A 20,145-nucleotide genomic window follows, 5' to 3' on the forward strand; every position below is an offset into this window, starting at 1 on the left:
TTTTTTTTTTTTTTTTTTTTTCGTGTTTAAAATAAAGATCCCTGTCACCACCCCCCTCCCACCCCCTGTGCGCCCGCCCGCTGGAATAAAATACTCACCCGGCTCCCTCGATGCGTCCTCTCCGCGCCGCAACTTCTCCTGTATGAGCGGTCACGTGGTGCCGCCCATTACAGTGATGAATATGCGGCTCCACCCCTATGGGAGACTTTTGAAAGTCTCGATGAATTGGGACGTAATAGGCGTCCTTTAAATCGATAGCTGCCATGAAGCACTGTGGGAACAAGAGTTTTATCGCTGTATTCACAGACTCCATTTTGAAGGAACAGTTTACTACCGATTCGTTGAGATTTTTTAAATTGACGATAGTTCTTAGTGACCCGTCTGGTTTTTTTATCAAAAAAAGAGGGGAATAAAAACCTTTTCCCTGTTCTTCCCCCGGGACTTCTATCAGAACATGTTTTGATACCAGCTCCAATACCTCTGCTTCCAAGGCTAGCTGCTCTTCCGGGGTTTTTCTTTGGGGTGTTGAAACAAAAGTCTGTCGCGGTGGATAAACAAAATCTATTTTTAGACCGTCTTTGACCACCTTCAGAGCCCATTGAATGGGGGAGATGTTTACCCAGGCTGGGAAAAAAGATGAAAGCCTCCCCCCTACTGGCCTGGCGTCATTGGGAGGGCTTTTTAGTTGATGTTGAGGGACCTTTAAACATATATCCAGATCCCCTTCTGTCTCTGGAGTCCCAACTCTTTCTATCTCCCGGGGGGCGGACCCTACTGAATTTGCCCCTCCGAAAATAAGGCCTTCTAAAGTCCACTGGAAAGCGAGGAAAACCCTTTTTCCTGTCACCGGCTTTCTCCAGAATGTCCTCCAACTTTTTACCGAAGAGGAAATGGCCATCACATGGTATAGAACAGAGTCTATTCTTTGAGGGCAAGTCTCCCGGGCACCCCTTCAACCAGAGAGCACGTCTAGCCGCATTGGACAAACTTGCAGCTCTAGCCGCCAGCCTTACGGAGTCTGCTGACGAATCGGCTATAAAGGCTGCCGCTCCTTTAGCCATAGCTACATTGGATAAAATTTCGTCTCTTGGAGCTTTAGATTTTAACTGCTCCTCTATTTGCTGTAACCATACAATAAGGGAACGTGAGACACAGGTTCCTGCAATTGCCGGTTTTAGACCACCTGCGGTTGCTTCCCAGGTGTGTGTCTTAGGAATCCGTACGCTTTTTTATCTAAGGGGTCCCTTAATACACCAGAGTCTAAGGGAAGGAAGGGATAGCTTTTTAGAAGATTTAGCTACTGCGCCATCAATTTTAGGCACTGAGTCTCTGAATCCTTCTCCTCAAAGGGGTAACATCTTTTAGAAGCCGAGGGCAGATTACCCGATTTCTCCGGCTTTCTCCATTCTTTCTCTATAAGGGCCTTTACTTTGAAGTTAACAGGAAAGGTACGTTTTCTTTTTTCCTCCAAACCCCCGAACATAGATTTGGTTGTTTTCTCATCTTTTAGGCCCATTGAAGCTCTAACGGCTTTAACCAGCTTGTCCATGTTCTCGGTAACAAAACACGGACGGCCTCCAACATCACTATCTGAAGAGGAGCCAGAGGACCTAGAGGAGGAGGAACAGGGAGACAATGGTGCCGGCCGGAAAGTAAGAGCAGATCACAGCGGTGACGTCACCGCTGTGATCTGCTTTCACTTTACAGCGGCACTCAGTCAGTGCGGGAAGCAGACGGCAAGGGACCTGAAGGACACCGGAATGTGAGTATGTACGTTTTTTGTTTTTTTTTTTTACTTTTACGCTGGTAACCAGGGTAAACATTGGGTTACTAAGCGCGGCCCTGCGCTTAGTAACCCGATGTTTACCCTGGTTACCCGGGACCTCGGCATCGTTGGTCGCTGGTGAGCGGTCTGTGTGACAGCTCCCCAGCGACCACACAACGACTTTCCAACGATCACGGCCAGGTCGTATCGCTGGTCGTGATCGTTGGAAAGTTGCAGAGTGTGACAGTACCCTAAGCCCACCGGCATCAGGGGCTTATCTACAGCATTCTGGAATGCTGTAGATAAGCCCACAATGTATCCTTAAAGATGAGAAAGAGGTTAGATTATACTCACCCAGGGGCGGTCCCGGTTCAGTTCTGGTCCGATGGGCGTCGCGGTCCAGTCCGGGGCCTCCCATCTTCTTACGATGACGTCCTCTTCTTGTCTTCACGCTGTGGCTCCGGCGCAGGCGTACTTTGTCTGCCCTGTTGAGGGAAGAGCAAAGTACTGCAGTGCCCAGGTGGCGGGAAAGGTCACAGAGGCCCAGCACCTGCGCACTGCAGTACTTTGCTCTGCCCTCAACAGGACAAAGTACGCCTGCGCCGGAGAGTGAAGACAAGAGGAGGACGTCATCATAAGAAGATGGGAGGCCCCGGACAGGACCACGACAGACACCGGACCAGAACAGAACCGGGACCGCCCCTGGGCGAATATAATCTAACCTCTTTTTCTCATCTTTCAGGATACATCGATGGCTTATCTACAGCATTACAGAATGCTGTAGATAAGCCCCTGATGCCAATGGGCTTAGCTCACCTTCGATTTTGGGGGTGACAGGTTCCCTTTAAGCTAAAGCTCCGGTGCTCCTATAGAAAACCTTTAACAGCTCCCCTCAACCACAATGTGTCCTGAATAATAAGGTATATTCTAATAAATCTCAAACACTTTCAAGGCCCTATAGGCACCAGGTCCCACACGCAGATACTTAAAGGGATTGTACAGGCATAGATATTTGATGACTTCTCTACAGGATAGGTCAATGATTGATGGTGGTCTGAGAGATGGCACCCCATCAATCAGCTGTTTTTTTGCTCAAGTGGTAACTGGATATATGCGCTTCGGCTGTATTAGCAAAGCGAACACGGCAGAATTCAGACATAAATGGATTTGAAAAGTTGCAAAATGCTTGTGACGTCTTCCTTTTTTACCAGGGCTGTGGAGTCAGTGTAAAATGGACTGACTCCTAAAATATACAATAAATTGGGTTCAGTAGTTGAGTGCAGGATGTGCTGCAAATGTGTTCACAAGAAGCAGGGAAAGTTATGAACTTTCCTATAAATGTTCTGTTCCAGATCTAAGGATCTCGGCTGTTAGCCAAGATGAATCTGTGCTGCACTTTATGCACATGTTCAGTAGTGAGGCAGAAATGTGGAGTCGGAAGTCAGGTAAACCGAGGAGTCGGAGATTGGCTTACTTACTCCACAGCCCCTGCTTCTTAACCCCTTCATGACCCAGCCTATTTTGACCTTAATGACCTGGCCGTTTTTTGCAATTCTGACCAGTGTCCCTTTATGAGGTAATAACTCAGGAACGCGTCAACGGATCCTAGCGGTTCTGAGATTGTTTTTTCGTGACCTATTGGGCTTCATGTTAGTGGTAAATTTAGGTCGATAATTTCTGAGTTTATTTGTGAAAAAAAACGTAAATTTGGTGAAAATTTCGCAATTTTCACATTTTGAATTTTTATTCTGTTAAACCAGAGAGTTATGTGACACAAAATAGTTAATAAATAACATTTCCCATATGTCTACTTTACATCAGCACAATTTTGGAAACAAAATTTTTTTTTTGCTAGGAAGTTACAAGGGTTAAAATTTGACCAGTGATTTCTCATTTTTACAACAAAATTTACAAAACCATTTTTTTTTTTTTAGGGACCACCTCACATTTGAAGTCAGTTTGAGGGTTCTACATGGCTGAAAATACCCAAAAGTGACACGATTCTAAAAACTGCACCCCTCAAGGTGCTCAAAACCACATTCAAGAAGTTTATTAACCCTTCAGGTGTTTCACAGCAGCAGAAGCAACATGGAAGGAAAAAATGAACATTTAACTTTTTAGTCACAAAAATGATCTTTTAGCAACAATTTTTTTATTTTCCCAAAGGTAAAAGGAGAAACTGGACCACGAACGTTGTTGTCCAATTTGTCTTGAGTACGCTGATACCTCATATGTGGGGGTAAACCACTGTTTGGGCGCACGGCAGGACTCGGAAGGGAAGGAGCGCCATTTGACTTTTTGAAGGAAAAATTGGCTCCAATCTTTAGCGGACACCATGTCGCGTTTGGAGAGCCCACGTGTGCCTAAACATTGGAGCTCCCCCACAAGTGACCCCATTTTGGAAACTAGACCCCCCAAGGAACTTATCTAGAAGCATAGTGAGCACTTTAAACCCTCAGGTGCTTCACAAATTGATCCGTAAAAATGAAAAAGTACTTTTTTTTCACACAAAACTTCTTTTAGCCTCAATTTTATCATTTTCACATGGGCAACAGAATAAAATGGATCCTTAAAGTTGTTGAGCAATTTCTCCTGAGTACACCAATACCTCACATGTGGGGGTAAACCACTGTTTGGGCACATGCTAAGGCTGGAAGGGAAGGAGCGCCATTTGACTTTTTGAATGAAAATTAGCTCCAATCGTTAGCGGACACCATGTCGCGTTTGGAGAGCCCATGTGTGCCTAAACATTGGAGCTCCCCTACAAGTGACCCCATTTTGGAAACTAGACCCCCCCAAGGAACTTATCTAGATGCATAGTGAGCACTTTGAACCCCCAAGTGCTTCACAGAAGTTTACAACGCAGAGCCGTGAAAATAAAAATTTTTCTTTCCTCAAAAATAATTTTTAGCCCAGAATTTTTTATTTTCCCAAGGGTAACAGGAGAAATTGGACCCCAAATGTTGTTGTCCAGTTTGTCCTGAGTACGATGATACCTCATATGTGGGGGTAAACCACTGTTTGGGTGCACGGCAGGGCTCGGAAGGGAAGGCACGCTATTTGGCTTTTTGAATGGAAAATTAGCTCCAATCATTAGCGGACACTATGTCGCGTTTGGAGAGCCCCTGTGTGCCTAAACATTGGAGCTCCCCCACAAGTGACCCCATTTTGGAAACTGGACCTCCCAAGGAACTAATCTAGATGTGTGGTGAGCACTTTGAACCCCCAAGTGCTTCACAGAAGTTTATAACGCAGAGCCGTGAAAATAAAAAATCATTTTTCTTTCCTCAAAAATTACCGTATATACTCGAGTATAAGCCGAGATTTTCAGCCCAAATTTTTGGGCTGAAAGTGCCCCTCTCGGCTTATACTCGAGTCATGGTCGGGGCGGTGGGGTCGGCGGGTGAGGGGGAGAGGGCGCTGAGGCATACTCACCTAGTCCCGGCGCTCCTGGTGCTCCCCCTGCCTGTCACACGGTCTCCGGGTGCCGCAGCTCTTCCCCTGTTCAGCGGTCACGTGGGACCGCTCATTAGAAAAATGAATATGGACTCCACTCCCATAGGGGTGGAGCCGCAAATTCATTTCTCTAATCAGCGGTGCCAGTGACCGCTTACAGAGGAAGAGGCTGCGGCACCCGAAGACAGTGTGACAGGCAGGGGGAGCGCCGGGACTAGGTGAGTATTTTATATTCACCTGTCCACGTTCCACCCGCCGGGCGCCGCTCAGTCTTCCCGTCCTCTGGCTCTGACTGTTCAGGTCAGAGGGCGCGATGACGCATATAGTGTGCGCGGCGCCCTCTGCCTGATCAGTCAGTGCAGAGAGACGCCGGGACGGGACGCTGAGGAGCTGCAAGCAAAGAGGTGAGTGTTTTTTTTTTTTTATTGCAGCAGCAGCGTTATATATGGCACAGATTTATATGGCACATCTATGGGGCAACGGTGCAGAGCACTATATATAGCACAGATTTATATGGCACATCTATGGGGCAACGGTGCAGAGCATTAAATATGGCACAGATTTATATGGCACATCTATGGGGCAACAATGAACAGTGCAGAGCATATATGGCACAGCTTTATAAGGAGCATCTATCGGGCAATAATGAACAGTGCAGAGCATATATGGCACCGCTTTATAAGGAGCATCTATGGGGCCATAATGAACAGTGCAGAGCATATATGGCACAGCTTTATAAGGAGCATCTATGGGGCCATAATGAACAGTGCAGAGCATATATGGCACTGCTTTATATGGAGCATCTATGGGGCAATAATGAACAGTGCAGAGCATATATGGCACAGCTTTATATGGAGCATCTATGGGGCCATAATGAACAGTGCAGAGCATATATGGCACTGCTTTATAAGGAGCATCTATGGGGCAATAATGAACAGTGCAGAGCATATATGGCACAGATTTATATGGCACATCTATGGGGCAACAATGAACAGTGCAGAGCATATAAGGCACAGCTTAATAAGGAGCATCTATGGGGCAATAATGAACAGTGCAGAGCATATATTGCACTGCTTTATATGGAGCATCTATGGGGCCATAATGAACTGTGCAGAGCATTGTATATGGGGCCATAATGAATGGTGCAGAGCAATGGCACAGCTTTATAAGGAGCATCTATGGGGCCATAATGAACGGTGCAGAGCATTCTATATGGCACAGCTATATATGGAGCATCTATGGGGCAATAATCAACGGTATGGAGCATTATATATGGCACAGCTTTATATGGAACCTCCTTTGGGGCAATAATGAACGGTATGGAGCATCTATTTTTATTTTTGAAATTCACTGGTAGCTGCTGTATTTTCCTCCCTAGGCTTATACTCGAGTCAATAAGTTTTCCCAGTTTTTTGTGGCAAAATTAGGGGGGTCGGCTTATACTCGAGTATATACGGTATGTATTAGCAAGCAATTTTTTATTTTCGCAAGGGTAACAGGAGAAATTGGACCCCAATAGTTGTTGCCCAGTTTGTCCTGAGTATCCTGGTACCCCATATGTGGGGGCAAACCACTGTTTGGGCGCTCGTCAGGGCTCGGAAGAGAGGGAGCACCATTTGACTTTTTGAACGCATGATTGGCTGGAATCAATGGTGGCGCCATGTTGCGTTTGGAGACCCCTGATGTGCCTAAACAGTGGAAACCCCTCAATTCTAACTCCAACACTAACCCCAACACACCCCTAACCACAACCCTAATCCTACCCCTAACCCCAACCACAACTTTAACCCCTTCATGACACAGCCTATTTTGACCTTAATGACCTGGCCGTTTTTTGCAATTCTGACCAGTGTCCCTTTATGAGGTAATAACTTAGGAATGCTTCAACGGATCCTAGCGGTTCTGAGATTGTTTTTTCGTGACATATTGGGCTTCATGTTAGTGGTTAATTTAGGTCGATAATTTCTGAGTTTATTTGTGAAAAAAATGGAAATTTGGCGAAAATTTTGAAAATTTCGCAATTTTCGCATTTTTAATTTTTATCCTGTTAAACCAGAGTTATGTGACACAAAATAGTTAATAAATAACATTTCCCACATGTCTACTTTACATCAGCACAATTTTGGAAACAAAATTTTTTTTTGCTAGGAAGTTATAAGGGTAAAAATTTGACCAGTGATTTCTTATTTTTACAACAAAATTTACAAAACCATTTTTTTTAGGGACCACCTCACATTTAAAGTCAGTTTGAGGGTTCTATATGGCTGAAAATACCCAAAAGTGACACCATTCTAAAAACTGCACCCCTCAAGGTGCTCAAAACCACATTCAAGAAGTTTATTAACCCTTCAGGTGTTTCACAGCAGCAGAAGCAACATGGAAGGAAAAAATGAACATTTAACTTTTTAGTCACAAAAATGATCTTTTAGCAACAATTTTTTTTATTTTCCCAAGGGTAAAAGGAGAAACTGGACCACGAACGTTGTTGTCCAATTTGTCCTGAGTACGCTGATACCTCATATGTGGGGGTAAACCACTGTTTGGGCGCACGGCAGGGCTCGGAAGGGAAGGAGCGCCATTTGACTTTTTGAAGGAAAAATTGGCTCCAATCTTTAGCGGACACCATGTCGCGTTTGGAGAGCCCCCGTGTGCCTAAACATTGGAGCTCCCCCACAAGTGACCCCATTTTGGAAACTAGACCCCCCAAGGAACTTATCTAGAGGCATAGTGAGCACTTTAAACCCCCAGGTGCTTCACAAATTGATCTGTAAAAATGAAAATACTTTTTTTTTTTTTCACAAAAAAATTATTTTAGCCTCAATTTTTTCATTTTCACATGGGCAACAGGATAAAATGGATCCTAAAATTTGTTGGGCAATTTCTCCTGAGTACACCTATACCTCACATGTGGGGGTAAACCACTGTTTGGGCACATGGTAAGGCTGGGAAGGGAAGGAGCGCCATTTGAATTTTTTAATGGAAAATTAGCTCCAATCGTTAGCGGCCACCATGTCGCGTTTGGAGAGCCCCTGTGTGCCTAAATATTGGAGCTCCCCTACAAGTGACCCCATTTTAGAAACTAGACCCCCCAAGGAACTTCTCTAGATGCATAGTGAGCACTTTAAACCCCCAGGTGCTTTACCGAAGTTTATACCGCAGAGCCGTGAAAATAAAAAATAATTTTTCTTTCCTCAAAAATGATTTTTAGCCCGGAATTTTTTATTTTCCCAAGGGTAACAGGAGAAATTGGACCCCAAATGTTGTTGTCCAGTTTGTCCTGAGTACGATGATACCTCATATGTGGGGGTAAACCACTGTTTGGGCGCACGGCAGGGCTCGGAAGGGAAGGCACGCCATTTGGCTTTTTGAATGGAAAATTAGCTCCAATCATTAGCGGACACCATGTCGCGTTTGGAGAGCCCCTGTGTGCCTAAACATTGGAGCTCCCCGACAAGTCACCCCATTTTGGAAACTAGACCCCCCCCAAGGAACTTATCTAGATGTGTGGTGAGCACTTTGAACCCCCAAGTGCTTCACAGAAGTTTATAATGCAGAGCCGTGAAAATAATAAATGTGTTTTCTTTCCTCAAAAATATTTTTTTAGCCCAGAAATTTTTTAATTTTCTTAAGGATAACAGGAGAAATTTGACTGCAAGAGTTGTTGTCCAGTTTCTCCTGAGTACGCTGATACCCCATATGTGGGGGAAAACCACTGTTTGGGCACATGCCGGGGCTCGGAAGGGAAGTAGTGACGCTTTGGAATGCAGACTTTGATGGAATGGCCTGCGGGCATCATGTTACGTTTGCAGAGCCCCTGATGTGCCTAAACAGTAGAAACCCCCCACAAGTGACCCCATTTTGGAAACTAGACCCCCCAAGGAACTTATCTAGATGTGTGGTGAGCACTTTGAACCCCCAAGTGCTTCACAGAAGTTTACAACGCAGAGCCGTGAAAATAAAAAATCATTTTTCTTTCCTCAAAAATGATGTTTTAGCAAGCAATTTTTTTATTTTCACAAGGGTAACAGGAGAAATTGGACTCCAATAGTTGTTGCCCAGTTTGTCCTGAGTATGCTGGTACCCCATATGTGGGGGTAAACCACTGTTTGGGTGCACGTCAGGGCCCGGAAGGGAGGGAGCACCATTTGACTTTTTGAACGCAAGATTGGCTGGAATCAATGGTGGCGCCATGTTGCGTTTGGAGACCCCTGATGTGCCTAAACAGTGGAAACCCCTCAATTCTAACTCCAACACTAACCCCAACACACCCCTTACCCTAATGCCAACTCTAGCCATAACCCTAATCACAACCCTAACCCCAACACACCCCTAACCACAACCCTAACCCCAACACACCCCTAACCCTAATCCCAACCCTAACGCTAATCCAAACCCTAACCACAACCCTAACCCCAACACACCCCTAACCCTAACCATAACCCTAACCACAAGCCTAATCTTAACCCCATTTCCAACCCTAGCCCTAATTCCAACCCTAACTCTAATTCCAACCCTAAGGCTATGTGCCCACGTTGCGGATTCGTGTGAGATTTTTTTCGCACCATTTTTGAAAAATCCGCAGGTAAAAGGCACTGCGTTTTACATGCAGATTTACCGCAGATTTCCAGTGTTTTTTGTGCGGATTACACCTGCGGATTGCTATTGAGGAACAGGTGTAAAACGCTGCGGAATCCACACAAAGAATTGACATGCTGCGGAAAATACAACGCAGCATTTCTGCGTGGTATTTTCCGCACCATGGGCACAGCGGATGGTACTGTAAACCTGATGGAACACTGCTACGAATCCGCAGCGGCAAATTCGCTGCGGATCCGCAGCCAAATCCGCACCGTGTGCACATAGCCTAATTCTAACGCCAACCCTAGTTCTAACCCTAACCCTACCCCTAGTGGAAAAAAAAATATTTTCTTTATATTATTATTGTCCCTACGTATGGGGGTGATAAAGGGGGGGGGGGGGTCATTTACTATTTTTTTTATTTTTATCACTGTGATAGGTTTATCACAGTGATCAAAATGTAGCTGGAACGAATCTGCCGGCCGATCCGGCGGGCGCACTGCGCATGCGCCCGCCATTTTGGAAGATGGCGGCGCCCGTGGAGAAGACGGACGGACACCGGGAAGCTCGGTTAGTATGAGGGGGAGCGGACAGGAGGACGGAGGGGAGCGGACAGGAGGACGGAGGGGAGCGGACAGGAGGACGGAGGGGAGCGGACAGGAGGACGGAGGGGAGCGGAGCACAGGATGGAGGACTGGGGAGGAGATCGGTGGCTGTGGTGCAGACCAGTGTTTCCAGCCATGGCCGATGATATTGCAGCATCGGCCATGGCTGGATTGTAATATTTCACCATTTTACATAGTGAATTACTACAAATCGCTGATTGGCTGTTGAAAGTGAAACAGCCAATCAGAGCGATGAAGCCACCCCCCCTGGGCTGAAGTACCACTCCCCCTGTCCCTGCAGATCGGGCGAAATTGGAGTTAACCCTTTCACCTAATCTGCAGGGACGCGATCATTCCATGACGCCACATAAGCGTCACAGGTCGGATTGGCACCGACTTTCATGACGCCTACGTGGTGTCAAAGGTCAGGAAGGGGTTAAACCACTTTCTCCCAGCTCTGCCAAAATGAGTGAAGGTGGGACACGGTGGCACAAATCTTCTAATTCCTGACACGCTGTTGTGTTCCTTACATCAGAAATAAGATTTGATGTGCAGCACACAGAAGCGAACGCCACTTGTTAGGCTACGTTCACATTTGCGTTGTTGGGCGCAGCGTCGGCGACAACGCATGCACAACGCAGCGTTTTGTGACGCATGCGTCCAACGTTACAAAAATTGACACTTCACTTTTTTTTTTCAAAAGATGCATGCATCGAACGCCGCAGGACGACGCAGGCACTTGCGCCCTATGCGTTTTCTATAGACACTAATGGGTTTTTTGGCGCATTTACGACGCAAGTGCGACGCATGCGTTTTTTAAAAAAATTAGGACGCAGGAAAACTGCAACATGTAGCGTCCCCTGCGCCCTGTCTTGTGCGTCTATATGACGCATGCGTCATAAAACGCTAGAAAACGCATACCGACGCATGTCCATGCGCCCCCCCATGTTAAAGATAGGGGCGCATGACGCATGCGTCGACGACGCTGCGCCCAACAACGCAAGTGTGAACGTAGCCTTAGACATGCCTGATCCATTAAGAGGTGTGAGCACCTTAATGAATCAGGAGCATATGACTCCAGCATGCCTCCTCATCAAGACCAGCCTAAACATTGCTGGTCAAGATGAACTGGGGCCTGAGTGGAGCTCCATTCATTCCATGCAGCACAGCCGTGCTGTAGTGGAAGGCAATGGTCACTGTACTTTGAATAGAGATGTGCTCAGGAGTGCCACTTAGAGTGTATACATCTGGACATCACCAGAGGGAAAAAAAAAAAAAAAAAAAGAAACAGCTGATAGGTGGGGGGACCGGGTGTAACGCCCCATTAATAGTCTATGCTATAGATTGATCAAATACCTATTTGTGGACAACCCCTTTAACCTTAGTGACGGAGCCACATTTTTGAAATCTGACCAGTGTCACTTTATGTGGTAATACCTCTGCAACGCTTCAACAAATCCCAGTGATTTTGAGACTGTTTTTTCGTGACACATTATACCTTATGATAATTGTAAATTTAGGTCAATATGTTTTGTGTGTGTTTATAAAAAAAAATCTAAAATTTGAGAAAAATGTTAAAAATAATCAATTTTCAAGATTTGAATGATTATCAGTTTAATCCAGATGGTCATACCACAGCAAACCATTAATAAATAACATTTCCCACATGTCTGCTTTACATCAGCACCATTTGTAAAATGTTATTATATTTTGTTAGCATTTTAGGAGGATTAAAAATGTAGCAGGAATTTTTCATCTTTTCAAGGAAATTTACAAAATCTATTTTTTAGGGACTTATCCATGTTTGAAGTGACTTTAGGGGTCCCATATATTGAAAGAAGCCGAGGGTGAGTATATTCCTATTAGGTATATACTCACCCTCGGACGCGCCCTGCTTCTTTCCGGTAGCCTTCCTTCTTAAGAATGAGCGCGTGAAGGACCTTTCGATGACGTCACGGCTTTTGATTGGTCGCGGCGGCCCACGTGACCGCTCAGCAACCAATCACAAGCCGTGACGTAATTCTCATGGCCTAAATTCCTAGAATGAGGAATTTAGGACCTGAGAGAATTACGTCACGGCTTGTGATTGGTCGCTGAGCGGTCACGTGGGCCGCCGCGACCAATCACAAGCTGTGACGTCATCGAAAGGTCTTTCAAGCGCCATTCTTAGGAACGGAAGATGACGGTTACCAGCGGCGATGTCCAGGCTGCGTCGGAGAGGTGAGTATATCAATATTTTTTATTTTAATTCTTTATTTTACACTTAAATGTGGATTCCGATACCGATTTCCGATATCGCAAACATATCGGAACTCGGTATCGGAATTCCGATACCAGATTCAGAAGATCGCCGACCTCATGGCTGACCCCACACAGGGGTCGGGTCGGGTTTCATGAAACCCGACTTTGCCAAAAGTCGGCGACTTCTGAAAATGGCCGACCCGTTTCGCTCAACCCTAATCAGGACCACAAAATCATGATCTGAGGGCACCAGTTTGGATAAAGAGGAAGCCCTCACACTCTGTTAACCATTTATAATGATGTAGTCACTATTGACAGCAGCATCTAAGGGGTTAAACAGATATGGACGGTGCCAACACTGATCGTGGCTGATACAGCAAGTTGTCAGCTATAGTGGGCAGCCAGCAGCTGCTGGATTGTCACCTGTATGGGGAGGCTATTCTCTTATATCTCAGGTCAGTTAAAAGACGTATTGGCGGTCATTAAGGGGTTAAGGTGTCAATTTACACAAGCAGCATTTAAATGAGTGGTTGTGGCCCAGTAATGAGCATCAATCAAATTTAATAAAGTTGGTCAACCAATGAACGATCGCTAACACTGAGGGGAGAGCAGTATCCTCTCCTGATCACATAGGGCAATGCTGGCGCGCCAACTGTGGGCTCAGCTATTCGCACCATTACATAAATGTAGGAAAGACACGATGGGGTACAGGACCCCGAGAAGAGAGATCTGGGGAGAAGGATCAGGAAATTACAGGCAGCATCCTCCTATTACTGGGCAGCCCACCCGGGGATCTACCTGAGACTTATACCCCTCTCTGCTGAAAACACTCAGTATTGGGGTCTCTGGGCTTTATACTAAGAGCCCGCCCAATAACAAGGCTGGGGCGCAGCACAGGCATACCAGGACCCCGAGAGGAGATCTGTGGAGAAGGATCGGGAAGTTACAGGCAGCATCCTCCCATTACTGGGCAGCCCACCCAGGGGTCTACCTGAGGCTTATACCACTCTCTGCTGAAAACACTCAGTATAAGGCTATGTGCACACGTAGGAAATGTGGTGCAGAATTTTCTGCACTAAATCTGCATCTTCTGGCAGAATCCGCAGGTGCAGATTTGATGCAGTTTCTGTGCAGATTTTTATCATGGAGGGGTGCAGAAACGCTACAGAACTGCACAAAAGAAGCGACATGCACTTCTTTGAAATCTGCAGCCTTTCTGCGCAGATTTTTCTGCACAGCTTTTTTTTTTCACATTGATTTACGTTGTACTGTAAATCACAGTGCAGTTCTGCGTTTCTGCAGCAGAAAAATCTGCTGCAGTTCTGCACTAAATCTGCATCGTGCGCACATACCCTAAAGCCTAGAGACCCCAATATTAATAGCCCACCCAAGAACAAGGCTGGGGCGCAGCACAGGCATACCGGGACCCCCGAGAGGAGAGATCTGGGAGAAGGATCAGGAAGTTACAGGCAGCATCCTCCTAGTACTGGGCAGCCCACCCGGGGGTCTACCTGAGGCTTATACCCCTCTCTGCTGAAAACACTCAGTATAAAGCCCAGAGACCCCAATACCAAGAGCCCGCCTAATAACAAGGCTGGGGCGCAGCACAGGCATACTGGCACCTCCAGACACTAACTCTGCTATGCTACAGCTCCTGGAGAACTACAAGCACCAGCCGGCGGGCAGAGGCCGTAATGACGCACACTACACGCCGCCACACAACGTGCGCCTACCCGCCACAGCGGGAACACGAGTGACCGCGCCGTCACGCTAAGGGCGCCGCCAGCTCAGCACCTGCGCGCCCCTCTACTCACTTGCTCGGAAGGACCTTCTCCGCTTGACATCATTTCTTCTCCAAATCCGTATCCCAGCTCGTCCTCTAGATATCGGCCCACTCCGGGCTCAGGGCTTCCCTCTCAGCCCGACCTCGCTCTCAACACTGCAAACAAAATGGCGGCGGGAGAAGGGAAAAAAACCGCTGCGCTGCGACTGCGCTCATCGTGTCATCGGAAGTGATTTGCCACAGCGACACCTGTCGCTGAGAGAGGATGTTGTAGCTGTGGAAGACTGTGTTCGGCTCCCGCTGTGTAACGGGCGGGCCCAGTAGGCTGAGTGACTCCCCGCTGAAGTCGGGGCTCGGTCCCTGGCCGGCGTCTGCGCTCCATCACTCATAATCCCCCCCTTCCTGAGGAGGAGAATTGTCCTTTTTGTCTTCTGTTCTCTTTTCCAGAGCCACAATCAGCAGAGCCGTATAAGGGCCTGTTACTTTGCGGGACGAGTTTCAGTTTTGAGTGACACCGTTCACTAAAGAGCTGTGACATGGTGCTTAAAAGGCAATTCCAACATTGTTATTTTTTGTGATTTCTTCCAACAGTATTGATTATGCGGTAACAATCCGCGGGTGGTGTCTCAGATGACGTCGAGGACGGCGACACCAACTTGTGCGGTGCTCTTTACGTGGTGAAAAAAAGCATACCTACAAAAAAATATTGAGATCGACATTATTGGTGCCAATTTGGGAACATGTGACTGTTTATTACAGTTATTGAGGCGATACAGCAGCCGAAAAAAGCAGTTCGGGTGTTTCAGCATTTCCCGTAAGGGTTAGTGAATTTTTTCTTTTGGTAGAACGGACGTATAAGGACTAGTGATGAGCGAATATACTCGTTACTCGAGATTTCCTGAGCATGCTCGGGTGTCTTCCGAGTATTTTTTAGTGCTCGGAGTTTTCGTTTTTCTTGCTGCAGGTGAATGATTTACATCTCTTAGCCAGCTTAAGTACATGTGGGGATTCCCTAGCAACCAGGCAACCCCCACATGTACTTATGCTGGCTAATAGATGTAAATCATTCAGCTGCGGAAATAAAAACTAAATCTCCGAGCACTAAAAAATACTCTGAGGACACCGGAGCGTGCTCAGGAAATCTCGAGTAACGAGTATATTCGCTCATCACTAAGGCTAGTTTCACATTTGCTTCACAATCCGCAGCATTTAATCCACAACCTCAAACGCACGAAAAACAGCGTGCAAACGCGTACAAACGCATAGTTTTTTAGACGCATAAGGTAACGCATGCGGTTAAAAAAACCACGGCGTTTACACGTTTTTTCATGCGTTTTGCATGCGTTTGCGTTTTCTGTACGCATGGTGGAAAATTTAACAGGAGAAAAATCTAGATAACCAGACACCGCCAATGGGACTACAGTGGGCGTGTATTATGGGATATCTATATATAGACCCTTGGACTGCAGAAATCTTCACAGTTTGCTACTGTATCTGTAGCGCCCCCACTGCCGCAGGGCCGAGGGGTACCCGGTACCGGGCCTCTGAGTCTCTGCTCTGGGGTTGTCACGGTGGCTAGACCCGGTCCGTGACCCTGCTGAGGGGCGTACAATGAAGGTGGAGGGTATGGTGTTGTGGTGTGGTGCTGGCCGCAGTAAATAACAAGGACACCAGGTTGCAGTCTCTTTACCTTTTTACTGAAGGTTTGGAGGTACCCAATCCAGAGCACTGTTAACAGGGCTGGCTGAGACCGGCCGGTCCAACGGCACATCCGGAGTTCCCTTTGCAGGTGGGAATCAGTGTCTACCTTCTAGCGCCTGTGTGTTGTAGTCCTTCCTTGCTGAGCTCCCCAGGATAGTCCTCACAACTGATTCTGTCTGTCTCTGATGTTCGTTCTCTCCGTCCCCCAGATGATATGGTTAGGACGCACCCGTATGACGGGGTAGGCCTGGAGTTCTTCCGGGACCCTAGAGTCGCCCCTCTCCCACAGCTGCCTCCGTTGTCTGCTTAGGTGTACTAGTGAGACAGCCAACCTATAATTGACTGTCCTGCCGTGGTTTGAAGTAATGCTTAAAGTCTCTTACTTTCTCGGCGTTCCGGCCACCGACTGTTTGCGCCTCAGAAGGATGTTGCCTCGATCTTACAGCACGACTCCTTCTGGTCCTATCGCCTCTTTGCTGTATTCCCGTTTTCTCACTTTTTGTCCTTTCTTAGGAATCTGTCAGGATCCCATCCCTGACAGGTCCTCTCTCTAGCTCTTCCTAGTCACTTCTCCCTGTCTTCCTGTCCAACCCCCAGTTTTACCAGAGTGTGAGGAGTGGCCTACTAGATAGAACCACTCCCCCTGGTGGCCGGAGTGTGAAGTATAGTGTGAGTGTTACCTGGTCAGGTGAACTCCTTTAGTGCAGTCAGACGTAACATCACTCCCCTTAGTGGCAGAGCGACATTACTGCAACGACCAGGACTCTGGGGCGCTGCATATCCTGCGTCATGATGGATCTTCGCATTGAGAGCTTTTATTTCAGCCTGGATTTAAGTATCAAGCTGTTTCTTGCCTGTGCATTTGCTTGGGAGCAACAAAGAAATAGAGAATGACAGAGAAGGACAAGGTGTAGGCGTTTTTGGAGACACCCCATTATTGAACTTCGGGAGAGCCGTGGAGCCTATCACACACTATATGGCGAGCTTAATTCCAACCCGGACAAATTCCCGGAATATACCAGGATGTCTCAAGACTCTTTCCGGGATTTGCTTGGTCATGTCCAAGCTCCGTAGAGCGATTCCAGCAGAGGAACGTCTCCTGATTACATTAAGGTACGTAAGAATTCTAAACAAATGCCAGTCATAATTATTGTTGGTCTGCCATGTATTATTTGTATTTTCCTTTATGTCTTTAGCTAAACACCACCATAAATGGAATTGATTTTAATTTTATTTTTTTATTTTATTTCAGATTTCTGGCAACCAGAGAGAGGTACTTATCATACCTCCACTTTCAATACCGGCTTGGAATTTCCACCCTGTCTGGAATAGTTGCGGACACCTGCCAGGCTTTGTGGAACGTTCTCCGGGATGAATTTATACCCCTACCCACGGAGGACATGTGGATGGAAATTGCAGAAAAATTCTGGAGTGTGTGTAATTTCCCCAACTGTTTGGGAGCGGTGGATGGAAAGCACATTATGGAAAGCATTATCAAACCCGCCAGAACTGGTTCGGAGTACTTCAACTACAAAAAATATTTTTCTGTTGTGCTCATGGCAATAGCAGATGCGGACTGTCGCTTCATCGCCGTGGACATTGGAGCTTTTGGCCGTGGCAATGACTCACAGACTTTCAAGAACTCGGATATGGGCCGACGTGTGTATGGCAAAAATTTTAAATTTCGACTGCCACGACCTCTCCCCAACACTCAAGGCCCACTGATGCCATTTGTTATGGTTGGGGATGAGGCTTTTCAGATGTTTGAACCTCCTGAAGCCATATTCCAGTCGGGACTTGAACCACACAAAAAGGATTTATAACTACAGACTGACCAGGGCCCGAAGAACAGTAGAGTGTACCTTTGGGATCCTAGTCTCAAAATGGCGCATTCTTGGGACAGCCATTAATCTAAAAATGGAGACATAGAATTAGGGCCCTATATGCCTCCCCTAGCGCCCAGGTAAAGGTAAACGGTGCCCTTTCAGATGCGTTTGCAATCAGGAATGGCACGAGGCAGGGGTGCCCGCTTTCCCCTCTCTTGTACATTCTGTCGATGGAATATCTGGCCACCGCCATACGTAACAATCCCTCTATTAGGGGAGTTAAACTAAGATCGGAGGAGCATAAATTGGCACTTTTTGCAGACGACATTCTTTTATATGTTACTTCCCCTATAACCAGTATACCAAATATTATCTCAGAATTGCAGAAGTTTGGACTCCTAAGCAATTTTAAAATCAACTCCCACAAATCTGAGATTCTAAATAGAACACCGGAGCAGGAGGCTCAACAGCAGGAACCACAGGCACAACGTACCGCCGTAACAAAGACCTATGGAACACGTTGTGAATGGCAAACGACACTGGAAGATCCAAACGAAAAGAAACCGGGTTAAGAATTTCCAAAATTTTATAAGGACCAATAAAGCGAGGCTTAAACTTAGGAGAGGAAACCTTCAGAGGGACATACCGAGAAGACAACCAAACCAAATCCCCAACACGAAGTCGGGGGCCCACACCGCGGCGGCGGTTGGCAAAACGCTGAGCCTTCTCCTGTGACAACTTCAAGTTGTCCACCACATGATTCCAAATCCGCTGCAACCTATCCACCACGGAATCCACCCCAGGACAGTCAGAAGACTCAACATGACCCGAGGAGAAACGAGGATGAAAACCAGAGTTGCAGAAGAATGGCGAAACCAAAGTAGCGGAACTAGCCCGATTATTAAGGGCAAACTCCGCCAATGGCAAGAAGGTCACCCAATCATCCTGGTCCGCAGAAACAAAACATCTCAAATAAGCCTCCAGTGTCTGATTAGTTCGCTCCGTTTGACCATTAGTCTGAGGATGGAAGGCAGATGAAAACGACAAATCAATGCCCATCTTAGCACAAAAAGATCGCCAGAATCTGGACACAAACTGGGATCCTCTGTCGGACACGATATTCTCCGGAATGCCATGTAAACGAACCACATTCTGAAAAAACAAAGGAACCAGATCGGAAGAGAAAGGCAACTTAGGCAAGGGTACCAAATGGACCATCTTGGAAAAACGATCACACACCACCCAGATGACAGACATTCCCCGAGACACCGGAAGATCAGAAATGAAATCCATGGAAATGTGCGTCCAAGTCCTCTTCGGGACGGGCAAGGGCAAAAGCAACCCGCTAGCACGAGAACAACAAGGCTTAGCCCGAGCACAAGTCCCACAGGACTGCACAAATGACCGCACATCCCGTGACAAGGAAGGCCACCAAAAGGACCTAGCCACCAAATCTCGGGTACCAAAAATTCCCGGATGCCCTGCCAACACCGAGGAATGAACCTCGGAAATGACTCTGCTGGTCCATTTATCAGGAACAAACAGTCTGTCGGGTGGACACGAGTCAGGTCTACCAGCCTGAAATCTCTGCAACACACGTCGCAAATCCGGAGATTATGGCCGACACGATCACTCCCTCTTTAAGAATACCAGCTGGCTCCGAGACTCCAGGAGAGTCAGGCACAAAGCTCCTAGAAAGAGCATCAGCCTTAACATTCTTCGAACCAGGCAGGTACGAGACCACAAAGTCAAAACGAGAGAAAAACAATGACCAACGAGCCTGTCTAGGATTCAGGCGCTTAGCAGACTCGAGATACATCAGATTTTTGTGATCAGTCAAGACCACCACACGATGCTTAGCACCCTCGAGCCAATGACGCCACTCCTCAAATGCCCACTTCATGGCCAACAACTCCCGATTACCAACATCATAGTTCCGCTCAGCAGGCGAAAACTTCCTAGAGAAAAAAGCACATGGTCTCATCACAGAGCAACCAGAGCCTCTCTGCGACAAAACAGCCCCAGCACCGATCTCAGAAGCATCCACTTCAACCTGAAAGGGAAGTGAGACATCAGGCTGGCACAAAACAGGCGCCGAAGTAAACCGGCGCTTCAGCTCCTAGAAGGCCTCCACGGCTGCAGGGGCCCAATTAGCCACATCAGAACCTTTCTTGGTCATATCCGTCAAAG

The 20,145-nt window shown here is 46.9% G+C and overlaps 1 protein-coding gene across 1 annotated transcript in view; it reads right to left on the reverse strand.

Annotated features, from left to right (window-relative positions):
- CSTF3 (cleavage stimulation factor subunit 3) overlaps positions 1-14,619 on the reverse strand; it is a 204,065-nt gene extending 189,446 nt beyond the window's left edge. Inside the window, exon 1 of the mRNA XM_077288107.1 lies at positions 14,460-14,619. Within this exon, the coding sequence (XP_077144222.1) occupies positions 14,460-14,492 (33 nt within the window). The 5' untranslated portion in view covers positions 14,493-14,619. The remainder of the gene's footprint in view (positions 1-14,459) is intronic.
- Between the last annotated feature and the right edge of the window lie 5,526 nt (positions 14,620-20,145).

This window comes from Ranitomeya variabilis, chromosome 2 (assembly GCF_051348905.1).
Source record: "Ranitomeya variabilis isolate aRanVar5 chromosome 2, aRanVar5.hap1, whole genome shotgun sequence".
In the NCBI taxonomy this organism is placed as follows: Eukaryota; Metazoa; Chordata; class Amphibia; order Anura; family Dendrobatidae; genus Ranitomeya; species Ranitomeya variabilis.